Genomic DNA, 26856 nt, shown 5'->3' with positions numbered 1-26856 from the left:
TTCATATACTACCCCTCGAGTTGTCCAATTCTGACACCAAATAATAATCATTTAAAAAGTGAAGCAACACTGTTATCCTTTTTGTCTGGTCAGTCCCATCTGCTGAGAAATAATAGCAAGTTTCATGTTGTTCAAGAAAATTCTACATCTCCCAGTTTTTACATAAGAGGAATCAGATGTCTCCCTGAGGGGTAACTGTGTGCTTGCGAGGTGTGCCTATGCACCATACATGTTTATGTGTTTGCCTGTGATTGTGTCAGGGCACAGTTGTGTGAGCATTCAGTTTCAAACAGAAAAGCTTTGAAAAACTAATTTTTCCAGGGAGTAATTAATAAACTCAAAAATATCCCTGTGATTTTCAATTTCACACAAAGGCTAGGTCACAATCAGTTATAATATTACCATTCTGCTCACATGCGGGAATCTGATGAATGATCTCATTTCCATGGTGAAATGTACAAAGTTTCAGGTCAAAACTCACACAAGACAGCTTATCATTTTCAAACTAACTTGGTCGCTAAATGCTTCTGCCTGATCCCTATGCAAAAATTCAAGCCTCAACCAACACCATTTCTAAACGTTGGTCGTCTTCTACCAATTTTCTCTAAATCTTATATTTTAGTTATATCTAAGAATGCTCATCAGAGGCTTGGAAAAGTTACAATGAAGACACGTAAGCTTCCAGTTTAGACAGGGACTGAGCCAGCTGACCTTCTTTTGTACCTTCTTATAGCCCAACCAAAATGAGAAAAAATAAAAATAAAAATGAAGTCAAAGGGAAGACCAGCTAATACAAACTTTTGAGAAATCCCTGCTTGTTAGATTACAAATGGATCCAGGTTGAAGAGCAGCACTGGGAACCTTGTTGGCAATTTCACTTTCCAAGACAGGATGTAGTACTTGGAAGGGGAAAGCTGAAGACAGAGTAGGTCTTGAGGGGAGCACTATGTACTCGACTCATTACCCATTTTACTGTTTTGGATCAACATTCTCAGAGGCCCTGGGCAAGTCTGGCCAAGCCAAACAGAGGAGCTGGTACCTGGCAGGTTTTTCCCTGATGCAGCAGGGTTCTTCCTTGATGGAGTAGACCATGGCATGAGGAATAAGGCCAGCCTTCAGGACCTCATGAGTATTTAGAGCGGAGACCAGGTCCAACAGGGAACAAGAGCTGCAAAACTATACCCTGCGTGGCGTGACTGCTTCAACACACAGAGAGCATTTTTAGGGTAGCTATTTCATCTCTTAAAGGCAAAAGTCTTTAAACCTTCATAACGATGAAAACAGCACAAATGAAAAGAAAAATAGATCCAACAGACTAACAAAACATTTGTTGCTATCACCTTAAACAAAATTAAAGCACTGAGAAAAAATATTTGCCACATACTTGGGTCAGTGACAGCTCAGGGTTAATACCATTAAGATTTAAAGAGCATTTGCAAATCAATAAGAAAGAGAGCCATCCCCAGTTAAAAACTGGATAATAATCCTCAAATATCTTAATGGGCATTCAAAAAAAAGGAGCTATATGTGGACAATAACATATTTTTTCAATATTCAGCCTCACTAATAGGGAAATGCAATTTAAAATGGGACTCCATTTCTCACTTAGAAAGTCGGGGGGTTGGGGGTGGAATATTCAAATGATATTAGCCTGCACTGGCTGGTCTGCACCCCAGGTCCTGACACTGTCACTGCATGTGGAGGGCAGGTTGGCACCATTTTCTGCAGAGCAACTTGACACATGTATTAAATGCCTTAAAAAACATGAATATTCTTTGGTACAATAATGGCACTTCAAGAATCTGCATTAAGGAAATGATTAGAGATATGGGCAAAGATTTAGTTATACAATGTTTGTAACAGCGTAAATATATAATAATAGGTAGTCTCTCTCTCTCTCACACGCACACACACACACACACACACACACACACACACACGAAAGCACATTCTACAGTGGAAAACTGTATGACCATGAAAAATAATGATAGTAGAAATACGTTCCTTATTTTGGAAAGAAGACTGAAATATATGGTGGGAATACAAAGTCAAATTACAAGAGGATGTACAATTGAATCCTTTTTTCTGGGTAAACATAATTTATGCATAATATATGTATGAAAACATGTCTGTTACCTAGACAACTGAATAAAGTCAAGGAAGCTATGTACCAAACTATGACAGTGTATTTCCAGGAAATAGTTTTCCTGATTATTTTATTTTCTACAATAAGCATTTATTATCAGCAAAATAAAATGTATATAAAAAGAGAAAAAAAGAATCAAAGAGGCTTCAACAAGAATCCAAACATAGAAGGCATATTTTTAAAAATCAATGTTTCTATACATCAAGAAAAGTTGTGTGAAATTTAATTTTAAAAGATGCTATTCATGACAGTAATATTGAACAGAATATATTTGTATATAAATATGAAAAATACATACAGGACTTAATTTCTAAAAATCTACAACTTTGTTAAGGATTATGCATAAATGTATATGTATAAAGAATACACATAAATGCTATTAAGCAAATTATATGAACCAAATAGTGCTGGGTCAACTGCTAATTTATTTGAAAAATAAAATTAGACATCTTTGTCATACTATGCACAAAAGTAAGTTCCAGATGGATTAAACTGTTAAATAGAACACTATTTCTCTGATTTGGGAAATGAGAAGGCTATTCTAAGACTTTGAGAAAATATAAGGTCTTACACTTTTGAAATGGAAGAATTATTACTATAAAATATAAATAATCCCCAAGTTAATTCAATATTTTCTATATTGAAATCAAAATCCTTATTGACTTCATTGGTAATATGTAAAAATGAATTTAAAATTCATATTAAATAATAAGTGGGTATTAACTAGAAAAAGAAGAGATGTTTAAAAAGGAGAATTTGCACTACCAGATATTTAAATATGTTGTAAAGTTACAATAGTTAAATCATTTTGGCAATGATACAAATGACATAGAAAATGGGAGGAAATAGAAAGCCAGGAAGAGATCAAATACCCATAAGCATTTACCACATGTAAAACATGACATTCAGTTAAATTGGAAAAGGACAGATGGCTATTAAGCAAGTAGTGCTGGAACAACTGGTTAACTATTTATTGTTAAAAATTAAATTAGACCTCTTTGTCATACCATACACAAAAATAAATTCCAGATGGATTAAGCTGCTACATGGAAAACTATTTCTCTGATTTGGGAAATGAGAGAGCTATTCTAAAACTATGAATATAGGATCTTAAGGAAAATGTTTGATAGATTTGAGTGTATAAAAATGTAAACCATTCATCTAACAACATTTCCATAAACAAAAATAAAAGGCAGTGAACTGGAAAAACATTTGCAGCATATACACAAAAGAATTACTGGCCTCATATATAAAGAGCTTTGGCAAATCATTAAGAAAAAAAATAAGCCAATGTGCACTATAATGGCAAAATGGGCAAAAACTATGATAATTATCAAAGGACAAAATACAAATGTCCAGTAGATGTACTGGAAAATGTTCATCCTCAAAAATCAAAAATGTGTATTTGCTAAAACGATGCCTCTATCACATCTTAAATTGACAAAGATATTAAAAGATAGTATATGATATTGGTGAATATGTGACAAATTTACTGCTGATATACTCTGCTGATGAGAATATAAATTTATACAACCCTCCAAGGGAGAAATGGACAATATGTATCAAGAAGCTACAAATGTTCCTAACCTTTAGTTCGAGAACTCTTATAGAAATTCTTCCTAAAGATGTAAACAAGAGTCCACAAATATTTATGTTCACGATAACTTAGTAAGGAAAAATCCTAAGTGTCCAACAATAGATGATTGTTGCATGCAATGGAATAGTATGCAGCTAATGTAGAACATTTTAATTAGGATATAACAAATGAAAAATGTAGGCTACAAAACAGCAAGATACCAATTTGGTTAAAAGTATGAATGGATGCACATACTGGGCAACTGTTCAACAACCTGCAAACAATGGCTTTTTTAAAATGATGAAATTTTAGGTTTTTCTTTTTTCCCTTTCCCTCCTTTTTGTTTAATTCATTCTACAAACACTGGTTTGCTATTATGTGTTAGAATTTCTATATGTTCCTTTTTTCCCCACTGAATATGAATTAATTTGTAACCAGAAAAACAGACACATTTTATAAAAGTCCGACGTCCCAAACTGACTTCCTCTTCCAGATGTTAAAAATCTAATAGAGGATTGGAGCAAAAATAGGAAGGGCAAGAATCTTACATTGAAAGCATAACATAACTTTAAAAAGAATTGGGGTTACGTTCAGATCACTCCATGTCCTACCTTTAGAAACACTTTGTAAACCATACTCACCTGTTTCAGCTTGGATGCCTCTGCTCCTACAAATATGAATGTGATTAGCGTCTCAAGGATCCCTTCCTAACAGGTCCTCAAAGCCAACTATTTAAGGAACCTGACATCTCTCTAAGCGTTTAAAAATCCATTATCCCATTGGAGCCCCCACAATAATAACAGGGGGGTTAGCTATGACTCTAGTTTTGTGGATGGGGACGCCGGACTTGGGGAGGTTATGCCTTGCCCAGGACTGAACCCCGGGTTAGAGACGGGCAGGCAGCGGTGAGTGGGAAGGGCCTGGGGACTAGGGCCAGGGCCGGGAGGGGCGGGCACCTTACCGCGGCTTGCTGGAAGGCGCCCTTGGTGTAGGTGCCGCCACCCCGGTAGGAGATGGCAGGGATCTCTTGGAGGAGCAGCGCGCACTTGTGCTGGCGCGCGCGGCGGGTGGAGATGTAATCGACGCGCGGCACCACGTAGTTCTTGGACGAGAAGGTCACGATGGCCACGCGCGTGGCCGTGGGCACCACGGGGAAGTCGGACAGCAGCTTGCGGACGAACATGAGCTCGCTGCGGAAGTTGACTTCGCCCACGCTGGACGAATCATCCACCAGGAAGACGAGCTCCAGGCGCTCGCTGAGCTCCCGCAGCCGCCGCACGCGTCGCCGGAACGCCTGGCCCAGCCGCTCCACTCTGCTCCCCGCCGCTTCGTCGCCAGGAGCCGGAGGCGCTGGGAGACTCCCGGGGGCCCCCGGCGCGGTCTCGGGGAAGAGGCGGAAGCTGAAATTGCGCGACGGGGACATCTGCTGAAAGGTCGCCCAGCCCGAAACGAGCGCCAGACCCCAGCAACAAAAGGCCAGGCGAGGCCACATCGCGCTGGAGACAGAGCGGCTGCCCCGGAGCGCAGGCGTCGGCTCCGGCGGGAAGAGGCGCCCTGCGGCCCGACTCGCAGAGGGGCGTGCGCGGAGCGGGGCGCGGGGCAGCGGCCAAGAGCCTCAGCGCCCTTTCATCTGACACTGGGGACAGACACAATCCAGACTCCTCAGCAGCTCGGAAACTCCGGAGGGAACGGCGCGCGCTCTCTACCCCTCTCGCTCTCCTCTTTTTTTCTTCCCTCTCTCCTCCTCCTCTCTCTCCCTGAAGCCTATAAAATGTTTGAAGGAAAGGGGGCAGTCAAGAAAAATCTCCCGCTTCCCTCCTTCTCTCCCTCTCTCCCTCTCCCCGCTCCTGTCTCCTTTCTGTATCTCTGACTCTATCTCCCTCCTCCCCCTCTCATTCTCCTCCCGGGATCAAGCCAAAGGCTCGGAGATTCCATGACACCAGAACCCCGCGTCTGTCAGGCTGTCAACATTCCCGCAGCAAGCGCACCAGCGCCGAAGCCCTGATTGATCCCATATGTCTGGCAGGAGCTGCAGAGGAATTCACTGGAGATGGATCCAGATACCGAGAGTGCCACAGTAATTGGAAACACTTTGTAGACGAAAACATAGACGCGGGCTGGCCAGGGAGTTGAAAGCATCCTTTGAAAACTGCTTGCTCACCTTTTGTGTTTCTCTTCCCCCATTCAGTGTCCCAAAGCCCTCACCGAATAGATGATTGTACAATTTTCCTGATGGGGATTTCTAATCAGTGGTGTGTGTGAGCGTGCAGACCCTTGAGGGCCCCCTCAGATCACACCATAAAGGGGTGGCATCTAACCTTATGCATTCCATAGGAATGATTTGTCATGGTGCTTCAGTCGTGAATTTATTCATTCTTTCCTGATTTTAACAAATACTTTTTGAATGCCCATTGTGTGCCAGGAGCTATGTGAGGCACTGTAAATATAAGGAACAAAAATTGACACGGATTCTATCCTTAAGGAACTTAAACGGTAACAAGTCAGGTGACCATTAGCCAGATAGTAACATACAAAATATATGTAATGACAACTGACCATGCTAAATAAAGGAGAGTTTAGGTAGACAGACTTGACCTTGGAGAGGCCAGAGAAGCTTTCTCTGAGGACGGAAAGTTTGTGCTGAAATCTGAAGCATGAGTAGGGGGTCCCTGTGCTGTTGATCTATTTCAACAGATAAGATCGACCTGGCTTTGAATGATACCTGGCATATATCTGCTTTGAAACAAGTTGCTACCTGGGGTGGCTTTTCCCAAAGCAGGACCCCCAAAGGGGATAGCGCACGGGTAAAGGAAAGGTGCACTTTGCATAAGGGTGGGACCTTTGGTTAAAAGATTCCAGCTAGGAGTCAGGAATCCTGTGTAGATCAGCCTACAGTTATGTAAACCACCTGAACTGAGTTACTTCCAATCCTTGGCTCAGCATCAGTATCTATTTCATGATGGAATTCAGTGATCTCAGTTTCCTCTGTTTCTAATAGTGAAAGATTTAACTCCATCTGTACTTACCAAAATACTTTCAGTGACAAGCATCACAATGTATTGGTTAATACGTTAGGGCTCTGGCATCAGTTTTCCTGGGCGAAATCATGACTCTGCCATTTACTAGTTGTATAGCCTTGACTCAGTTTGTTCATTTGTAAAATGGAGTAATAACGGTAACATATTAAGGGCTGTCGTAAGGATTAAGTCATAAAAAAGTAAAATTCTTAGGACAGTGCTTGGAACATAGGAGGTACTCAATAAATGCTGGCTGGTTGCTCTTATTGCCACCTTTAATCATGAATGTTCTTCAAATTATTTTCCTAACAATACTTTATTGACCACCTACTATGTCCCAGCATGTAAGATACTGAGGATTTAAAGGTGAAAAAGACTGAGTTCCAGTCCTCCAGAAGTTAAAAGAACATTAGAAAAGAACATAGATTTGCAAACAATTACAAAGCAGTAGGATGATTGCAAAAGCAGAGAAGAAGGAGCAAGGAGGAGAAAGATCTCATTCTTCCTGGGAAATGAGTAAGACCTCATTTGAGTTGGGACTTTTTAAAAAAAAAAAAGAGAATGGTTTTCCAAATTTCGTCTACTCTGTGTTATTTAAAACACATCATCAAGCCCTTTATGTGCAAAGCACCGTGGCATCTGCAATGTGTGCCATCTCCTGTGTTCCCCGCACAAACCAAGGAGGTATGCAATTGCTTTAGAACTCTTGCTGCAAGTAAGTGGCACCCAGTGTCTCCTCATTTAAACAAAAAGGGGTTTCTTTGTTCCTATAACTAAACTAGGGAAAGAGCAGAGGGTAGAGCTGGTCTCAAAAAGGCTTGGAAAAGTAAATTAAAAATAGGTCTTTAATTTTTCTCTCACTTTGGCTTCTCTTTGGATGCCACATTTAGTCTCTTCTTCAGATTTATAACCTGAGAAAGACTTTTACCCCACAAACTCAAGTTAATAGTATTTTGAGAGGTCTGCCATAGGCCTAGGCACATTCAAAGCTCTCTGGATAATTCTGACACATGCCCTGAGGGTGAATGCCTAAGAACAGCACTCTGGCATTGTGTACCTCCAACAAGATGAACAGTCAGGCCTATGTTACTTATCCTCATGGTAAGAGAATGGGGACACATCAATTAGAGAAGTCCTGCCTGAGTGTTATTAAGACTGCTGCTCCAACTCTTGCCACTGCTTCCCAGTGCTCTGTAGTCCCTTCTACTCTCTAGTCTAAAGCAGTGGTTCCCAGCAGGAGGAATTTGCATGTCTCACTCCCAGGAATCTTAGGCAATGTCTGGAGACATTTGGCGGATGAGGCAGTACTACTGGCATCTAGTGTATAGGGGTAAGGGGTGCAACTAAACCTCCTACAATGCACTAGCAGCCCCCACAACAAAGAATCATCTAGCCCCAAATGACAATAGTGGTGAAGTTGAGAAACTTGGGCCTATACCACAGTAATAGATGCAGAAGATGATAAAAACTTGTTAGACTAAAAATTAAGATTAGAAAGGCTGGGCACAGTGGCTCACACCTATAATCCCAGCACTTTGGGAGGCTGAGGTGGGTGGATCATTTGAGGTCAGCAGTTGGACACCAGCCTGACCAATATGGTGAAACCCTGTCTCTACTAAAAATACAAAAAAAAAAAAAAAAAAAAAAAATAGCTGGGCATGGTGACACATACCTGAAGTTCCAGCTACTCGGGAGGCTGAGACAGGATGATCACTTGAACCCAGGAGGTGGCAGTTGCAGTGAGCCGAGATCACACTACTGCACTCCAGCCTGGGCGACAGAGTGAAACTCTGACTCAAAAAAAAAAAAAAAAAAGAAAGAAAGAAAGAAAGAAAGAAAGAAAGAAAGAAAGAAAGAAAGAAAGAAAGAAAGAAAGAAAGAAAGAAAGAAAGAAAGAAAGAAAAGAAAGAAAGAAAGAAAGAAAGAAAGAAAGAAAGAAAGAAAGAAAGAAAGAAAGAAAGAAAGAAAGAAAGAAAGAAAGAAAGAAAAAGCAACTTAAAGGTATAGAAATGACAACATGGACCTGAAGTGCAAAAAAACCTATCCTGACTTCATCTCATGAAATAAAGACTTCTGGGGGAAAAAAAAATGTGTTGGTGGGCTAGGGCAAGAGGCATGCATTATATTCTTCTCACCACCTAACTGTGATTCAGAGTCCCACATTTTGTTCAATCAGGAATGGAACCTCAATCCTGTCTACCCATTGGGACCTCTGCTTTAGTAGAGGACACCAGCTCTACCCTCACTTCACAGCACCCATCTTTCTACATTGAAGCAGATACTGTGAACAGATAAGTTGCAATGTGCATTTGGGGAAGGATGGAAGAGGGACCGAGGAAGACAGCAGAGAGTGGTGCTGGCAAAGATCCACCTGAGATATACCAAGCATCAAGTCCAGTCATGGGAGCAGAGGCAGGAAAAATGTCTGTTTCCACGCATGCTAGTTGTCATGTTTTGTTTTGTTTTGTTTTAAAAACAAAACTATAACACAGTATCAGTGAATCACAGTGGCAGGCAGTGAAGATAGGAGGAAGATGCCACCTTGTGACTGCATTATGACTGTATTTATAAGAATATCTTTCTGCCGTGAATTTAACAAAGACATTCTCTCACATACAGAGGTTGGGAACATCTGCCACTCTATATTTTTTCTTCTTTAAAATTGTTTTTTTTGGGGAACAGGTAAGTTCTTTAGTGATGATGTGTGAGATTTTGATGCACCCATCATCTAAGCAGTATACACTGAACCCAATTTGTAGTCTTTAATCCCTCAGCCCCTTCCCACCCTTTCCCCCGAGTCCCAAAGTCCACTGTGTCATTCTTATGCCTCTGCATCCTCATAGCTTAGCTCCCGCTTATGAGTGAGAACATACGATGTTTGGTTTTTTCATTCCTGAGTTACTTCACTTAGAATAATAGTCTCCAATCCCAGCCAGGTTGCTGCGAATGCTATTAGTTTATTCCTTTTTATGTCTGAGTAGTATTTCATCATTCACAGTTTCTTATCCACTCATTGATTAATGGGCATTTGGGCTGGTTCCACATTTTTGCAATTGCAAATTGTGCTGCTATAAACATGCCTGTGCAGGTATCTCTTTCTTTTCCTCTTTTCTTCTGCTATAAACATGTCTGTGCAGGTATCCTCTTTCTTTTCCCACCCAGTAGTGGGATTGCTGGATCAAATGGTAGTTCTACTTTTAGTTCTTTATGGAATTGCCACACTGTTTTCCATAGTAGTTGTACTAGTTTACAATCCCACTAGCAGTGTAGAAGTGTTCCCTGTTTACCACATCCACCTTAACATCTATTTTTTTTTATTGTGACTATTCTTGCGGGAGTAAGGTAGTATCTCATTGTGGTTTTGATTTGCATTTCCCTGATCATTAGTGATGTTGAGCATGTTTTTATATGTTCATTGGCCATTTGCATATCTTCTTTTGAGAATTGTTTATTCATGTCCTTTGCCCATTTTTTATGGGATTGTTTTTTCTTTCTTGCTGATTTGTTTGGGGTCATTTTAGATATTAGTCCTTTGTCAGATGTATAGATTGTGAAGATTTTCTCCCGCTCTGTGGGTTGTCTGTTTACTCTCCTGTTTATTTTGCCATGCAACAGCACTTTAGTTCAATTAAGTCCCAGCAATTTGTTTGTATTAATATTTATTTATATTTGTTGCATTTGTTTTTGGGCGCTTGGTCATGAAACTCTTGCCTAAACCAATGTGTAGAAGGGTTTTTCCAATGTTATCTTCTAGAATTTTTATGGTTTCAGGTCTTAGATTTAAGTCCTTAATCCATCTTGAGTTGATTTTTGTATAAGGTGAGAGATGAGGATCCAGTTTCATTCTCCTACATGTGGCTAGCCAATTATTCCAGCACCATTTGTTGAATAGGGTGTCCTTTCCCCACTTTAGCTTTTTATTTGCTTTGTCAAAGATCAGTTGGCTGTAAGTACTTGGATCTGTTTTGGGGTTCATTATTCTGTTCCATTGGTCTATGTGTATTTTTTATACCAGTACCATGCTGTTTTGGTGACTATGGCCTTATAGTATAGTTTGAAATCAGGTAATGTGATGCCTACAGATTTGTTCTTTTTGCTTAGTCTTGCTTTGGTTATGCAGGCTCCTTTTTGGTTCCATATGAATTTTAGAATTGTTTTTTTTTTCTAATTCTTTGAAGGATGATGGTGGTATTTTGATGGGAATTGCACTGAATTTGTAGATTGCTTTTGGCAGTGTGGTCATTTTCACAATATTGATTCTACCCATCCATGAGCAAGGGATGTGTTTCCATTTCCATTTGTTTGTGTTGTCTATGATTTCTCTCAGCAGTATTTTGTAGTTTTCCTTGCAGAGGTCTTTCACCTCCTTGGTTAGGTATATTCCTAAATTTGTTTGTTTGTTTGTTTTTGCAGCTATTGTAAAAGGGGTTGAGTTCTTGATTTGATTCTCATCTTGGTTGCTGTTGATATATAGGAGAATTACTCATTTGTGTACATTAATTTTGTATCCTGAAGTTTTGCTGAATTCATTTATCAGTTCTAGGAGTTTTTTTGGAGAAATCTTTAGGGTTTTCTAGGTATAGGATCATATCATCAGCAAACAGCAACACTTTAACTTCCTCTTTACTGATTTGGATGCCCTTTATTTTTTTCTCTTGTCTAATTGCTCTGGCTAGGACATCCAGTGTATGTTGAATAGAAGTGATGAGAGTGGGCATCCTTGTTTTATTCTAGTTCTCAGAGGGAATGCTTGCAACTTTTCCCCATTCAGTATTATGTTGGCTGTGGGCTTGTCACAGATGGTTTTTATTACATTGAGGTATATCCCTTTGTATGCTGATTTTGCTGAGGGTTTTAATCATGAAGGCGATGCTGGATTTTGTCAAATGATTTTTCTGCATCTGTTGAGATGATCATGTGATTTTTGTTTTTAATTCTGTTTATGTGGCATATCACATTTATTGACTTGTGTATGTTAAACCATCCCTATATCCCTGATATGAAACCCACTTGATCATGGTGGATTATATTTTTGATACATTGTTGGATTCAGTTAACCAGTATTTTGTTAAGGATTTTTGCATCTATGTTCATCAGGGATATTGATCTGTAGTTTTCTTTTTTGTTATGTACTTTCCTGGTTTTGGTATTAGGGTGATACTGGCTTCATAGAATGATTTATGGAGGATTCCCTCTGTCTCTATCAATACTATTGGTACCAATTCTTCTTTGAATGTCTGGTAGAATTCAACTGTGAATCCATCTGGTCCTGAAGATTTTCTGTTGGTAATTTTTTTAATTATCATTTCAATCTCGCTGCTTGTTATTGGTCTCTTCAGGGTATCTAATTCTTCCTGATTTAATCTGGGAGGGTTGTATCTTTCCAGGAATTTATCTATCTCCTCTAGGTTTTCTAGTTTATGCATGTAAAGGTGTTCACAGTAGCCTTGAATGATCGTTTGTATTTCTGTGGTGTCAGTGGTAACATCTCCCATTCTATTTCTAATTGAGCTTATTTGGATTTCCTCTCTTCTTTTTCTGGTTAACCTTGCTAATGGTCTATCAGTTTTATTTATCTTTTCACTTTTTCTTTCATTTATCTTTAGTATTTTTTGTTTGTTTGTTTCAGTTTCATTTAGTTCTGCTTTGATCTTGGCTATTTTCTTTCTTCTGCTGGGTTTGGGTTTGGTTTGTTCTTGTTTCTCTGGTTCCTTGAGGTGTGACCTTAGATTGTCTTTACTCTTTCAGACTTTTTGACGTACACATTCAGGGCTATGAACTTTCCTCTTACACTGCCTTTGCTGTATCTCAGAGGTTTTGATAGGTTGTGTCACCATTATCATTCAGTTTGAAGAATTTTTAAATTTCCTTCTTGATTACATTGTTGAGCCAATAATCATTCAGGAGCAGGTTATTTGATTTCCATGTATTTGCATAGTTTTGAAGGTTCCTTTTGGAGTTGACTTCCAGTTTTATTCCACTGTGATCTAAGAGAGTACTTGGTGTAATTTCAGTTTTCTTAAATTTATTGATTCTTGTCCTGTGGGCTATCATCTTGGAGAAAATTCTATGTGCTGATGAATATAATGTATATTCTGTGGTTATTGGGTAGAATGTTCAGTAAATATCTGTTAAACCCATTTGTTTCAGGGTATAGTTTAAGTTCATTGTTTCTTTGTTGACTTTCTGTCTTGATGACCTGTCTAGTGCTGTCATCAAAGTCCCCCACTAAAACGTATTGAGGTCTATCTCATTTCTTATGTGTAGTAGTAATTGTTTTAAAAATTTGGGAGCTCCCATATTAGGTGTATATATATTTAAGATTGTGAGGTTTTCCTGTTGGACAAGGTTTTTGTCATTATATAATGTCCCTCTTTGTCTTTTTAACTGTTGTTGCTTTAAAGTTTGTTTTGTCTGAAATGAGAATAGCTACTCCTGCTTGCTTTTGATGTTCATTTGCATGGAATGTCTTTTTCTACTCCTTTACCTTAAGTTTATGTGAGTCCTTATGTGTTAGGTGAGTCTCTTGAAGGCAGCAGATGGTTGGTTACTTCTTACCCATTCTGCAGTTCTGCATCTTTTAAGTGGAGCATTTAGGCCATTTACATTCAATGTTAGTATTGAGACGTGAGATACTGTTTCATTCATTATTCTATTTGTTGCCCATATAACTTGGTATTTTGGGTGTTTTTAAATTGTATTTTTGTTTTATAAGTCCTGTGAGATTTATACTTTATTTTTTAAAATTTATTTATTTATTATTTTTTGAGACAGAGGATCCTCTGTCACAGGCTGGAGTGCAGTGGCATCATCTCGGCACACTGCAACCTCCACCTTCCAGGCTCATGTGATTCTCCTGCCTCAGCCTCCTGAGTAGCAAGGATAACAGGCACCTACCACAATGCTCGGCTAATTTTTTTTTTTTTTTTGTATTTTTAGTAGAGACAGGGTTTTGCCATGTTGGCCAGGCTGGTCTCGAACTCCTGACCTTGGTTGATCTGCTCACCTTGGCCTCCCAAAGTGCTGGGGTTACAGGTGTGAACCACCATGCCAAATTTCATTTGTAAATTATCATACAGTAATATTGAGTTTTTTGTGTGTAGAGGTCCATGAAATCAGGAACTGTTCTGTATCCTAATTGTGGTTGTGGTTATGTAACCACAGATCCAATTGTTTTGTAATCAGAATACAGAACAGTTTCACTGATTAAAAAACTGCCTTTATAGTTACACCTCACCTCACCCCAATCCCTAGCAATCATTGATCTTTCCTTCAACATTATAGTTTTGTCTTGTCAAGAATGACATGTAAATGAAATTAAACAGTATGTAATTTTTGGAGACTGATGCTTTCCACTCAGCATAGTAACCTTATCTAAGTGTTTGTGTATAGGCCTTTGTGTTAATTTATTTTTCAGTTACTTAGGGTAAATACCCGGAGGTGAAATTACTAGGTTATTTGCTAAAAGTGTGGTTTCATTCTAAGAAATTGCCACAGTGTTTTCCTGAGTGGTGCAGGCACCATGTCGCCTTCATAGTAGGAATGTATGAGAGTTCTAGATGCTTTGCATTCCATTCAGTATTTGGTATTCTGTGTGCGTGTGTGTATACGTGTATATATACAGATATACATAGGTATATATATATACACACACACACACACACACACACAGATGTATATGTATACACACACACATATAACCATCCAAATAGGTGTGCAGTGGTCTCTCATCATGGTTTTAATTTGCATTTCCCAAATGGCTAATGATATTGACATTGATATTAACCTTTAACTCCTGAATTTCCAAGTTTCCCTCTACTTGCTTAGTAAATATTTGTAGAGCAAATCTACTAGCAACAAATCCTCTTAGTTTTCTTTCATCTGAAAATGTATTTATTCCATTTAAATTCCTGAAAGACATTTTTGCTGATCTATAATTCTGGATTGATAGTATTCCCGTTTTCTTTATTATCTCAAATATACTATTCAGCCAATTCAATAAGTTTTTATTTTCAGTTATTATATTTTTCAGTTTAAAATTTTTCACTTCCTTCTTCATTGCTTCTGTTTCTTGCATGAAACTTTGTATTTTTCCATTTGTTTCAAGAGTGTTTATGATTGCTTGTTGGGTCATGATATGATAGCTGTTTTAAAGTTTTTATGATGTAATTCTAAGATTTTTCATCTGGGGCCATCTTTTCCCATACAAGCTGTCCTTTTTGGGTAGGACAAGTAATATTTAATCATATCCTGAATATTTTAATATTATGTTATGAGATTCTGGGTCTTCTTCAAATCCTATAGAAAGTGCTGATATTTTGTTTTAGTTGACATTTAACCTGGGGAGGCTCAGATAACAAGATGTAACCAACCTTCTGTGGGTATTGATTCCAGTGTTAATTCAAGTTTCAAAGTTTCTGCAATACTATTAAGGTTATTCCTGTGTGTGAGCTCCTCACTGGTCAATCTGGGATATTGGTAGTATTCTATCTGAGATACCCTTACTAATCAAGACCAGATTCATGGACGAGCAGCTCAGGAGTAAGCCCAGAAGTTCCCAAGCCCTTTGCTCCCCACATGTCCCCCATTACATTCTGGTTTTCTGGGCTTCCTTTTCCAGACCTCTGCCCCTGAAGCTGGGACTTGAATTATCCTGCTCTCCTGCACACTTCTGTGAGTGTCCTTGCATCTGGGTCAAATAGGAAAACAGAAGCATAGGAAAGTCAAGGTGAAACTATTTTAAAATCAATTCCATCTTAAAACTAGCAAGAACATTCCTTGTCAGTCACCACCAGTAGTCATAAGATGTTTACAGTAGGGAAGCAGTTCAGTAATGCCTGCAAGGGCAAATTCTTACAAGAGCAGAATGTCCAGATGTCCTGATATTGCATAACAATATATGCTTTTAAGATAGTTATAGCCATGCTTTGATGTACTTACGCACTAAAATGCTAAGAACAACGTTCTTTCAGTCAACTCAACAAAGCATTAAATTTTGTCATGTTTACATTAAGGAACCAGTTCAGGAATCCCTGCAAGGACAAACTCTTACAACAGCAGAATGTCCAGATGTCCTGATACTGCACAATATATGTTTTTAAGATAGTTATTGTCATGCTTTGATATACTTATGCACTAAAATGCTATGAATAACTTTCTTTCAATCAATTCAACAAAGTGCTAAATTTTGTCATGACCACACACCTGCATGCAGACACAAGTAGCTTAGCTTTTACATAGATAAGACCCCTATATGAGAAGGGTTTAAAACAGATGGCACATTCCTCCTCTTGCTTTCTGAAGACACCCTGTTGTGCATCTGAGTAACTTTCAATAAACTATCTCTTCTTACTGCACTCTGTGACGTGTCTTGAATTTTGAATTCCTTCCTGTGTGAGATCCAAGAACCCTCTCTTGGGATCTGGATTGGGACCTCTTTTTCTGGCATCAAAATGACATGAGGACCAAGAGGTTTTGCCCCCATCCTCCTAGATTTACAAGTCCTCCATTAAGAGAAGAAGGTTCTTTTTCCTCCAAGGTTTGGCTCCTGCAGATTCCTGTTGCATTACAACCTCTACCATGGCTGCCACTGTCAAGAGATTGCCTAAGGGTGGGGAAGTAAGAAAACAGAGAGAAGAAAAACAAATGGAATTTATTTCCCATTCTCTAAGGTAGAATTTGAATGCCACTTCTGGAGCTCTCTGTCTGGATCCATGATTACTTGGGGTTTCAGGCTGTGTTGAATTAATACCAGAGGATCCTAGAGGGAAATAAAACTGGTAAACTCCCTACTGCTTCCATGGCACTTTAAATTCTAACCTTCTCCCCAAAACCACCTGCTACTATTAACTTTTCAGTGCCCTCAAATAATGGCTCCATGCACTCTACAGATTTTATAGCTGTGTAACTGCTCAGTGGGTTTGCCTTGCCCACTGCCTAGACAGAGCCGATTCATCAAGACAGGGGAATTGCAATTCAGAAAGACTAATTCATGCATAGCCAGCTGTGCAGGAGACCAGAGCTGTATTATTACTCAAATTAGTCTCCCATAGGCATTCAGAGATCAGAGTTTTTAGGGACAATTTGGTGGGTGGGGGAAGGCCAGTGAGTTGGAAGTACTGATTGGTTGGGTCGGAGATGAAATCATAGGGAATTGAAGCTGCCCTCTTGTGCTGAGTCAGTTCCTGGGTGGAAGCCACAAGATCAGATGAGCCAGTTTATTGATCTGGGTGATACCAGCTGATCGATCAAGTACAGGATCTGCAAAATATCTCAATCACTGATATTGGGAACAGTTTAGAGAGGGTCAGAATCTTGTAGCCTCCAGCTGCATTACTCCTAAACCATAATTTCTAAACTTGTGGCTAATTTATTAGTCCTGCAAAAGCAGTCTAGTCTCCAAGCAAGAAGGAGGTTTGTTTGGGAAAGGGCTGTTATCATATTTGTTTTAAACTATAAACTAAGTTCTTCTGAAGTTAGTTCAGCCTATGCCCAGGAATGAACAAGGACAGCTTGCCGGTTAGAAGAAAGATGGAGTGGGTTAAGTCAGATCTCTTTCACTGTCTCAGTTACAACTGTGCAATGGTAGTTTTAGCTACATTCAGTGGGATGAGCTGGGCTGAATACCTAGTTGATGGGATCATCTGTGCACCAAACCATCATGGCACACTTTTACCTATGTAACAAACATCCACATCCTGCACATGTACCCTAGAACTTAAAAATAATTTAATTCAGAATAAATGGATTTAAGTCAGGGTGGATGGAGTGTGCTTACTCCATTTTACTCAGAACTAGATTCATTATGTTTTGAATAACAATTGTATTTTTTCCCTCAATTATTATTACTATTATCTTTAAATAGAGAAAGGGTCTTACTATGTTGCCCAGGTTGGTCTTGAACTCCTGGACTCAACTGATCCGCCTGCCTCCATCTCCCAAAGTGTTGGGATTATGGGTGTGAGCCACTGCGTCTGCCCCTCAATTACTCTTTAAAAGTTATCTGTTCATTTAAAGTTGGGTACTTCTTTTTTTTTTTTTGAGACGGAGTCTGGCTCTGTGCCCCAGGCTGGAGTGCAGTGGTGCGATCTCGGCTCACTGCAAGCTCTGCCTCCCAGGTTCACACTATTCTCCTGCCTCAGCCTCCCGAGTAGCTGGGACTACAGGTGCCCGCCACCACGCCCGGCTAATTTTCTTGTATTTTTAGTAGAGACGGGGTTTCACCGTGTTAGCCAGGATGGTCTCGATCCTGACCTCGTGATCCGCCCGCCTCGGCCTCCCAAAGTGCTGGGATTACAGGCTTGAGCCACTGCAGCCGGCCAAAAGTTCGGTACTTCTTAAGAAAGTTTTAGTAATTCATATTTTCTTAGGAAATTGTCCTTAAATTAACACATCTTAAAATTTATTAACCAGAAAATGTGAGTAGCATGTGCTTTGATTTATTGTATCCTCCTTCATATCTGTGATGTTAGTTTGTTCCCAATATTGTGTATAGGTAATTTTACTGTTTTTTTCTTAATTGCACCTGTGAATGTTTTATCTATGTTGTTATGCTTTTTAGGGAACAAATGCTTAGACTCTTTGTTTTCTGATACATTCAATTATGCTTTTATTCTGAACAATGTCTTTTGTAGTTCCTTGACTTAAATCCATTTATTCTGAATTAACTTTTATTTTAAGTTCCAGGGTACATTTGCGGGATGGTTTGGTGCACAGATTATCCCATCAACTAGGAATTAAGCCCAGCACCTATTAGCTATTCTTCCTAAGGCACTTCCTCCTCCCACCCTCCACCCTCTGACAGGCCCCAGAGTGTGTTGTTTCCTGACATGTGTCCTTGTGTTCTTATCATTCAGCTCCCACTTATAAGTGAGAACATGGGGTGTTTGGTTTTCTGTTGCTGCATTAGTTTGCTGAGGATAATGGCTTCCAGCTCCATCCGTGTTCCTGCAAAGGACATGATCTCATTCCTTTTCATGGCAGCATGTATTCCATGGCATATGGCATATATGTACCACATTTTCTTTATCCAGTCTATCATTGATGGGTATTTAGGTTGATTCCATGCCTTTGCCATTGCAGTGCTGCAATGAACATAGGAGTGCATGTATCTTTATAATAGAATGATTTATATTCCTTTGGGTATATACCCAGTAATGGGATTACTGGGTCCAATGGTATTTCTGTTTTTAGGTCTTTAAGGAATTGCTACCCTGTCTTCCACAATGGTTAAGCTAATTTACACTTCCCCCAACAGTGTATAAGCATTCCTTTTTCTCCACAACCTCGCCAACATCTGTTGTTTTTTGACTATTCAATAGCAGACATTCTGACTGGCTGAGATGGTGTCTCATTGTGGTTTTGATTTGTATTTCTCCAATGATCAGTGATGCCATCTTCTTTTCATATATTTATTGGCCACATGTATGTCTTCTTTAGAGAAGTGTCTGTTCATGTCCTTTGCCTACTTTTTAATGGTGTTATCTGTTTTTGTTTTTTTCTTGTAAATTTGTTTAAGTTCCTTATAGACTCTGGATATTAGACCTTTGTAGAAGGATAGATTGCAAAACTTTTTTCCCATTCTGTACGTTGTTTGTTCACGCTGATGATAGTTTCTTTTGCTGTGCAGAATCACTTTAGTTTTATTAGATCCGATTTGTAACTTTTTGCATTTGTTGCAATCGCTTTTGGTGTTTTCTTCACAAAATTTTTGCCATGCCTATTATGTCCTGAATGGTATTGCCTAGATTTTCTTCTAGGATTTTTATAGTTTTGGGTTTACATTTAAGCCTTTAATCCATCTTGAGTTGATTTTTGTATATGCTGTAATGAAGGTGCCTGGTTTCAGTTTTCTGCATATGGCTAGCCAGTTCTCCTAGCACCATTCGATAAATAGGGAATCCTTTCCCCATTGCTTGTTTTTGTCAGATTTGTCGAAGATCAGATGATTGTAGTTGCACAGTCTTATTTCTGGGTTCCCTATTCTGTTCCATTGGTCTATGTGTCTGTTCTTGTACCAGTACCATACTGTTTTTGGTTACTGTAGCCTTGTAGTATAGTTTTAAGTTGGGTAGCATAATGCCTTCGACTTTGTTCTTTTTGCTTAGGATTGTCTTGGCTACTAGGGCTCTGTTTTGGTTCCGTGTAAATTTTAAAATAGTTTTTTTTTTTTCTAATTTTGTGAAGAATGTCAATGGTAGTTTAATGGTAATAGCATTGAATCTATAAATTGTTTTAGGCAGTATGGCAATTTTCATGATATTGATTCTTCTATTCAAGAGGATGGTGTGTTTTTCCATTTGTTTGTGTCATCTCTGATTTCTTTGAGAAGTGTTTTATAATCCTCGTTGTAGAGCTCTTTCACCTCCCTGGTTAGCTGTATTCCTAAGTATTTTATTTTATTTTATTTATTTTATTTTATTTTACTGTGGCAATTGTGAATGGGATTGCGTTCCTGTTTTGTCTCTCAGCTTGACTATTGTAGATGTATAGCAGAAATGCTAGTAATTTTTGTATGGTGACATTGTATCCTGAAACTTTGCTGAAGTTGTTTATCAACTGAAGGAGTTTGGGGCCAAGACTATAGGGTTTTCTAGATATAGAATCATGTTATCTGAAAACAGTGATAATTTTATTTCCTCTCTTCCTATTTGGATGTCCTTTATTTCTTTCTCTTGCCTGATTACTCTGGCTGGGACTTCCAATCCTATGTGAATGGTGAGAGAGGGTATCCTTGTCCTGTACCAGTTTTTAAGGAGAATGCTTCCAGCTTTTCCCTATTCAGTATGATGTTGGTTTTAGGTTTGTCATAGGTGGTTCTTATTATTTTGAGGTATATTTCTTCAACACCTAGTTTATTGAGAGTTTTTAACATGAAGGAATGTTGAATTTCATCAAAAGTCTTTTCTGTGTCTATTGAGATAATCATATGGCTTTTGTCTTTAGTTCTGTTTATGTGATAAATCACATTTATTGATTTGTATATGTTGAATTAACTTTGCATCCTAGGGATGAAGCCAAATTGATTGTGGTGAATAAGCTTTTTGATGTGCTGCCGGATTTGGTTTGCCAGTATTTTATTGCAAATTTTTGCATCAATGATCATATTAGTTCATTTTCACACTGCTACAAAGACATACCAGAGACTAGGTAATTTATAAAGAAAACAGATTTAATTGACTCATAGTTCCACATGACTGGAGAGTCCTCAGGAAATTTGCAATCATGGTGGAAGGGGAAGCAGGCATGTCTTATGTGGTGGCAGGTGAGGGAGAGCATGTGAAAGAAGTGAAGGGGAAAGAGCCCCTTATAAAACCATCAGATCTCATGAGAACTAACTCACTCACTAACATGAGGAAAGTATGAGGGAAACAAACCCCATGATACAACCACCTCCCACCAGATCTCCTCTTTAACACCTAAGGATTACACTTTGAGATGAGATTTGGGTGAGCACACAAAACCAAACCATATTATTCTGCTCCTTGCCCCTCAGAAGCCCACATCTTTGCACATTTCAAAACCAATCATGTCTTCCCAAAAGTTCCCCCAAAGTCAACTCATTCCAGCGTTAACCCAAAAGACCAAGTCCAAAGTCCCATCTGAGACCAGGTAAGTCCCTTCCACCTAGGAGCCTGTAAGTAGCAAGTTAGTTACTTCCAAGATACAATAGGGGTACAGACATTTGATAAATGCTGCCATTCCAAGTGGGAGAAATTGACCAAAACAAAGGGGCTACAGGCCCCATGCAAGTCCAAAATCCAGCAGAGCAATTATTAAATCTTAAAGCTCCAAAAGAATCTCCTTTAATTCCAATGGCACATTGATGCAAAGGGTGAGCTCCCATGGCCTTGGGCAGCTCTGCCCCTATGGCTTTTCAGGGTAGAGTCCCCTTCCCCAGCTGCTTTCACTGCTGGTGTTGAGAGTCTGTGGCTTTTCCAGCCACATGGTGTAAGCTGTCAGTGGATCTAGCATCTGGGTTCTGGAGGATGGTGGCCCTCTTTTTATAGCTCCACCAGGAAGTGCTCCAGTGGGGACTCTGTGTGAGTGTTTCAACCCCACATTTCCCCTTTGCACTGCCCTAGCGGAGGTTCTCCATGAGGGCTTTTCCTCTGCAGCAGACTTCTGCCTGGACATCTAGACATTTCCATATGTCCTCTGAAATCTAGGTAGAGGTCCCCAAACCTCAGTTCTTGACTTCTGTGTACCCATAAGCCCAACACCATGTGGAAGCCACCAAGGCTTAGGGCCTGCACCCTCTGAAGCAATGGCCTGAGCTGTACCTTGGCCCCTTTTAGCCATAGCTGGAGCTGGAGTAGCTGGGACACAGGGTACCAAGTCCCTAGACTGCACAGAGAAGGGGGAACCTTGGGCCCAGACCATGAAACCATATTTCCCTCCTAGTCCTGTGGGTCTGTGATGGGAGGGGCTGCCATCAAGATCTCTGATATGCCCTGGGAGACATTCTCACCAGTGTCTTGGGGATTAACATTTGCCTCCTAATTACTTATGCAAATTTCTGCAGTCAGCTTGAATTTCTCCCCAGAAGATTGGTTTTTCTTTTCTATCACATCATCAGGTTGCAAATCTTCCAAAATTTTATGCTCTGTTTCCTTTTTAAGCATAAGTTCCAATTTCAGATTATCTCTCTCAAGTTTAAAGTTCCACAGATCTCTAGGGCAGGGGCAAATGCCTGCCAGTCACTTTGCTAAAGCATAGCAAGAGTGACCTTTGCTCCAGTTCCCAAGAAGTTTCTCATCTCCATCTGAGACCACCTAAGTCTGGACTTCATTGTCCACATCATTATTAGCACTTTGATCAAAACCATTCAACAAATCTCTAGGAAGTTCTAAACTTTCCCACATCTTCCTGTCTTCTTCTGAGCCCTCCAAACTGTCCCAACTTCTGCCTGTTATCCAATTCCAAAGTAAAGCTGCTTCCACCATTTTTGGGTATCTTTATAGCAGTACTCTCTATACCAGTACAAATTTACTGTATTAGTCCGTTTCACACTGCTACAAAGACATATCTGAGACTGGGTAATTTCAAAGGAAAAGAGGTTTAATTGACTCACAGTTACACATGACTTGGGGAGGCCTCAGGAAACTTACAATCATGGTGGAAGGGAAAGCAGGCATGTCTTACATGGTGGTAGGTGAGAGGGAGCATGCGTGGGAAGTGAAGAGCCACTTATAAAACCATCAGATCTCAAGAGAACTTGCTCACTATCACGAGAACATCACGGGGGAACCACCCCCATGTTCTAATCACCTCCCACCAGGTCCCTCCCTCAACACCTAGGGATTACATTTTGAGATGAGATTTGGGTGTGGACACAAATGATTTCTGCCTTAATTTCATTATTTACCCAATGGCCATTCAGGAGCAAGTTGTTCAGTTTCCATGTAGTTGTGTGGTTTTGAGTGAATTTCTTGGTCTTGAGTTCTAATTTGGTGGCACGATGGTCCGAGAGACTGTTTGTTATGATTTCAATTCTTTTGTATTTGCTGAGGAATGTTTTACTTCCGATTATGTGTTCAATTTTAGAGTAAGTGCCATGTGGCGATGAGAAGAATGTATATTCTATTGTTTTTGGGCAGAGAGTTCTGTAGATATCTATCAGGTCCACTTGATCCAGGGCTGAGTTCAGGTCCTGAATATCTTTGTCAATTTTCTGTCTCAGTGATCTGTCTAATAGTGTCAAGTGGCAGCCTTCTCCTTCCTCTGGAAACTCCATCCCAGATGGGTATTGGACTGTTGTGGGCCTGAACGTGTCTGTAGCAGGTGGCTGGAGACCCCTGTTGGGGGAGGTTTCACCCAGTCAGGAGGAATGGGATCAGGGAATCATTTAAAGAATCACTCTGGCACTTTTTGGTAGAGCAGCTGTGCTGTGTTGGGGATCCTTTCAGTCCCAGATCGGTGTGGGCTCTTCAGGGCTGGCAGGCTGGACTGACTGAGAAACTCGAACAGCCAAGGTGGCAGCCTGCCCTACCCCCTACGCACTCCATCCCAGGAGGAAGTTAGAGCTTTGTTGACCTTAGAACATAGGTGAGGAGTGGCTTGATGTCCCAGCTGGGAGGACCTGTCCCATGAGCACAAGTGGCTCAGGAGTCCCATTTAAAGAAGCAGTCTGGACACAATCTGGCAAAGTAGCTGTGCTGCACTCCAGAGACTGTTTCTCATCTGGACCGTTTGGAGCCTCCCAAGCCAGTGAGCTGGAACAGCTGAGTTGACCAAATCACAGAGATGGTGGCCGCCCCTTCCCACAGGAGCTCCATCCCAGGGAGAGATCAGAGCTCTGTCCATACAAAACTTGCTGGGGGTGCTGTAGCCTGGGAAGGGAGGTCCTGCCCATTGAGAAGTGGACTGGGGTCCTGCTTAATGAAGCAGTCTGGCCATGATCTGGCAAAGCAGCTGTGCTGCACTGGGGGACCCTTCTTCGTCTGGACCATTTGAACTCTCCAAAGCTGGTGGTCTGGAAGACTGAGTTGGCCAAACCACAGAGATGGCAGCTGCCCCTCCCCACTGGGAGCTCCATCTCAGGCAGGCTCCACTCTGTTGCCATTGGCAGGCTGGAATTCCAAGTCAGTAGGTCTTACCTTGTGAGGTGCTCTGGGAGTGAAGCCCACAGACCAACGCTGCTTGGCTCCCTGGATTCAGCCTCCTTCCTAGGGGTATGCACCGACCTCTTGCCTTGCCAAGGTCGAATATGTAAAGATCCTGGGTCTCTGTGCATGCCTGAGCGGCTGCTCTGCCGAGATTCCGCACAGCTGTGTGTGTGGCACCCAGGCCTCTGGTGGTGTGTGCTCACAAGGGGATCTCCTGATGCAAGGGTTGCAAAGATACGTGAAAGAGGCGTGGTTTCCCAGACATGGTTGCACAATGACTCAGGGCTTCCCTTGGCTGGGGGTGGAGGGTTCCCTTGCCTCTGTGCCACTCCCGGGTGGGCCATCGCTCCACCCTGCTTTTCTTATTTCTCTATGGGTCAAATTGTTTTCCTAGTCAGTCCCAACACAAGAACCCAGATAGTTCAGTTGAAGGTGCTGTATTTACTTTTCCCTTATTCTGCTTTTTAAATAGAGCTTTTACAGATAAAATTTTCCATTAACTAAATCTTATGTGAAGTGTCCTTATTATTTTCTAAACAATCTACAATTGGAGGTTTTATTTTCCTCTTTTGCCCAGAAATTATTAAAATAATGGTGTGTTTTATTTTTATGTTGTTAACTCCAAGTGTTTATTTGTATGTTGTTTTTTTTTTTTTAACCTATTTTTAATTAATTCCTGACTTTATTTCACTGGAGTTAAAAACAAGCCTGTACATCCTCTGTTCTTATTGAAATTTCTTGTGGCCTATTATATGACATGAAGTGAAACATACCATTAGATTTTGAGAAAAATAAACACTTTTGGTTGTAAGATATGTATAATTTATCTTATAAATCAACATTATTATATATATTATCCAATTGCTCTATATCCTTAGTCACTTTAAACTATTCCATCTGTTTGAGGCTGAAAGTTTGTTAAAATCTGGTACAGTTTTTGACCATTTATATTTGTATTTTTCCACGGTTTGCTTTATATTTTTATGATGTTTTAAATTTTATGCATAAATGCTCATATTTACATATTACTGTGAATAAACATTCATTTATTAACAATGTAACTTCATAACTTTAATAGCATAAAACCAGTCTTTTTATTCATCTAATATATTTACCTTGAATTCTATCTATGTCTGGATGACACTGCAGCTTTCTTTTTTTCCAGGAATAAAGGGGTTAATATAGGATGCAGACTTTATACAGTAGTTGGGAGAACCGTAGGAGTGAGAGTCAGGGACATCACCAGCAGAGATCAGGGAATCCGCCACCACAGATCTGTGTCTGAAACAGCTGGACGGCACTTCCGCCTTTATTATAATATTACTACTATTATTATTATTGTCATCATCACCATCGTTACTACTTAGGATTTGCTTGATATTTCTTTACTCATTCTTTTTACCTTTTTAGTCTGTCTCTCTTTGAGATGCATTAGGATATTAACCCATTTTCACGAATTGCTGTAACTAATGCATTTAGTTTCCTGTCACTTTATTCTAGGTTCTTTATTTTATTTTATTTTTTTTTTTGAGACGGAGTCTCGCTCTGTCGCCCAGGCTGGAGTGCAGTGGCGCTATCTCGGCTCACTGCAAGCTCCGCCTCCCGGGTTTACGCCATTCTCCTGCCTCAGCCTCCCGAGTAGCTGGGACTACAGGCGCCCGCCACCTCGCCCGGCTAATTTTTTTGTATTTTTAGTAGAGACAGGGTTTCATTGTGTTAGCCAGGATGGTCTCGATCTCCTGACCTCGTGATCTGCCCGTCTCGGCCTCCCAAAGTGCTGGGATTACAGGCTTGAGCCACCGCGCCCGGCCAGGTTCTTTATTTTTAATGAATGTTTGCCTCCTTCCTTTGTGCCCTTCCATTTTATTTGCAGGGTAGATTGGTCTCTACTCCTCAGTTCCATGGGAAGAATTGCTTCAACACTGCTTAATTTGGGGCTCAGCCTTGTGACTTCCTTTAACAAACAAGATGCTCACAGAATCACACAAGCTTGGGCTTGAAATGTATTAGCACAGTAAGCTCTCTCTTGAACCTCTGTTTTTGCCACAAGAAAAAACATGCCTGCATTAGCCCATTGGTCCCAGGAGACAGAATGGAGATAAGGAATGCAAAGCCAAGTCTCCGTAGCCCAGCCCATAATAGCCAGGTGCAGGAGGGCCCCCAGCTGAGATGAGTAGAGCGACTCCGCCAAACCCCGCCACTCTACGTGCAGGTGAGCTTATGATCGCACATACTAACATTTATGGGGTTTTGTTATTCCATTTGTGGATGTGTAGATGTATGTGTGTATTCATCTCTATGTGAATACAGATAACAGACAAATTGTATAACCATGAACTTGGATGTTGTGGTAAACACTGTTAGTTGGGTCCCCAATAATCACTCCCATCCCCTTTACCCTTGACAGGTTCTCACTACTACAGTGGCTGAAGAAAACAGAACCTTATTTTCTCAGAACCTCCACTTGCCGGACATGGTCATGTGATCCAATATGACCAAAGAGACTTAAGG

The 26856-nt window shown here is 40.3% G+C and overlaps 1 protein-coding gene across 1 annotated transcript in view; it reads right to left on the bottom strand.

The window, feature by feature from the left end:
- The window catches only part of SVEP1 (sushi, von Willebrand factor type A, EGF and pentraxin domain containing 1), a 224166-nt gene extending 218489 nt beyond the window's left edge, over positions 1-5677 (bottom strand). Inside the window, exon 1 of the mRNA XM_045373613.3 lies at positions 4684-5677. Coding sequence (XP_045229548.2) covers positions 4684-5214 — 531 coding nt within the window. The 5' untranslated portion in view covers positions 5215-5677. The remainder of the gene's footprint in view (positions 1-4683) is intronic.
- Positions 5678-26856: the final 21179 nt, after the last annotated feature.

This window comes from Macaca fascicularis, chromosome 15 (assembly GCF_037993035.2).
Source record: "Macaca fascicularis isolate 582-1 chromosome 15, T2T-MFA8v1.1".
Classification (NCBI taxonomy): Eukaryota; Metazoa; Chordata; class Mammalia; order Primates; family Cercopithecidae; genus Macaca; species Macaca fascicularis.
The sequence above is the reverse complement of the archived record's forward strand: the minus strand, read 5'-3'. Positions and strand labels throughout refer to the sequence as shown.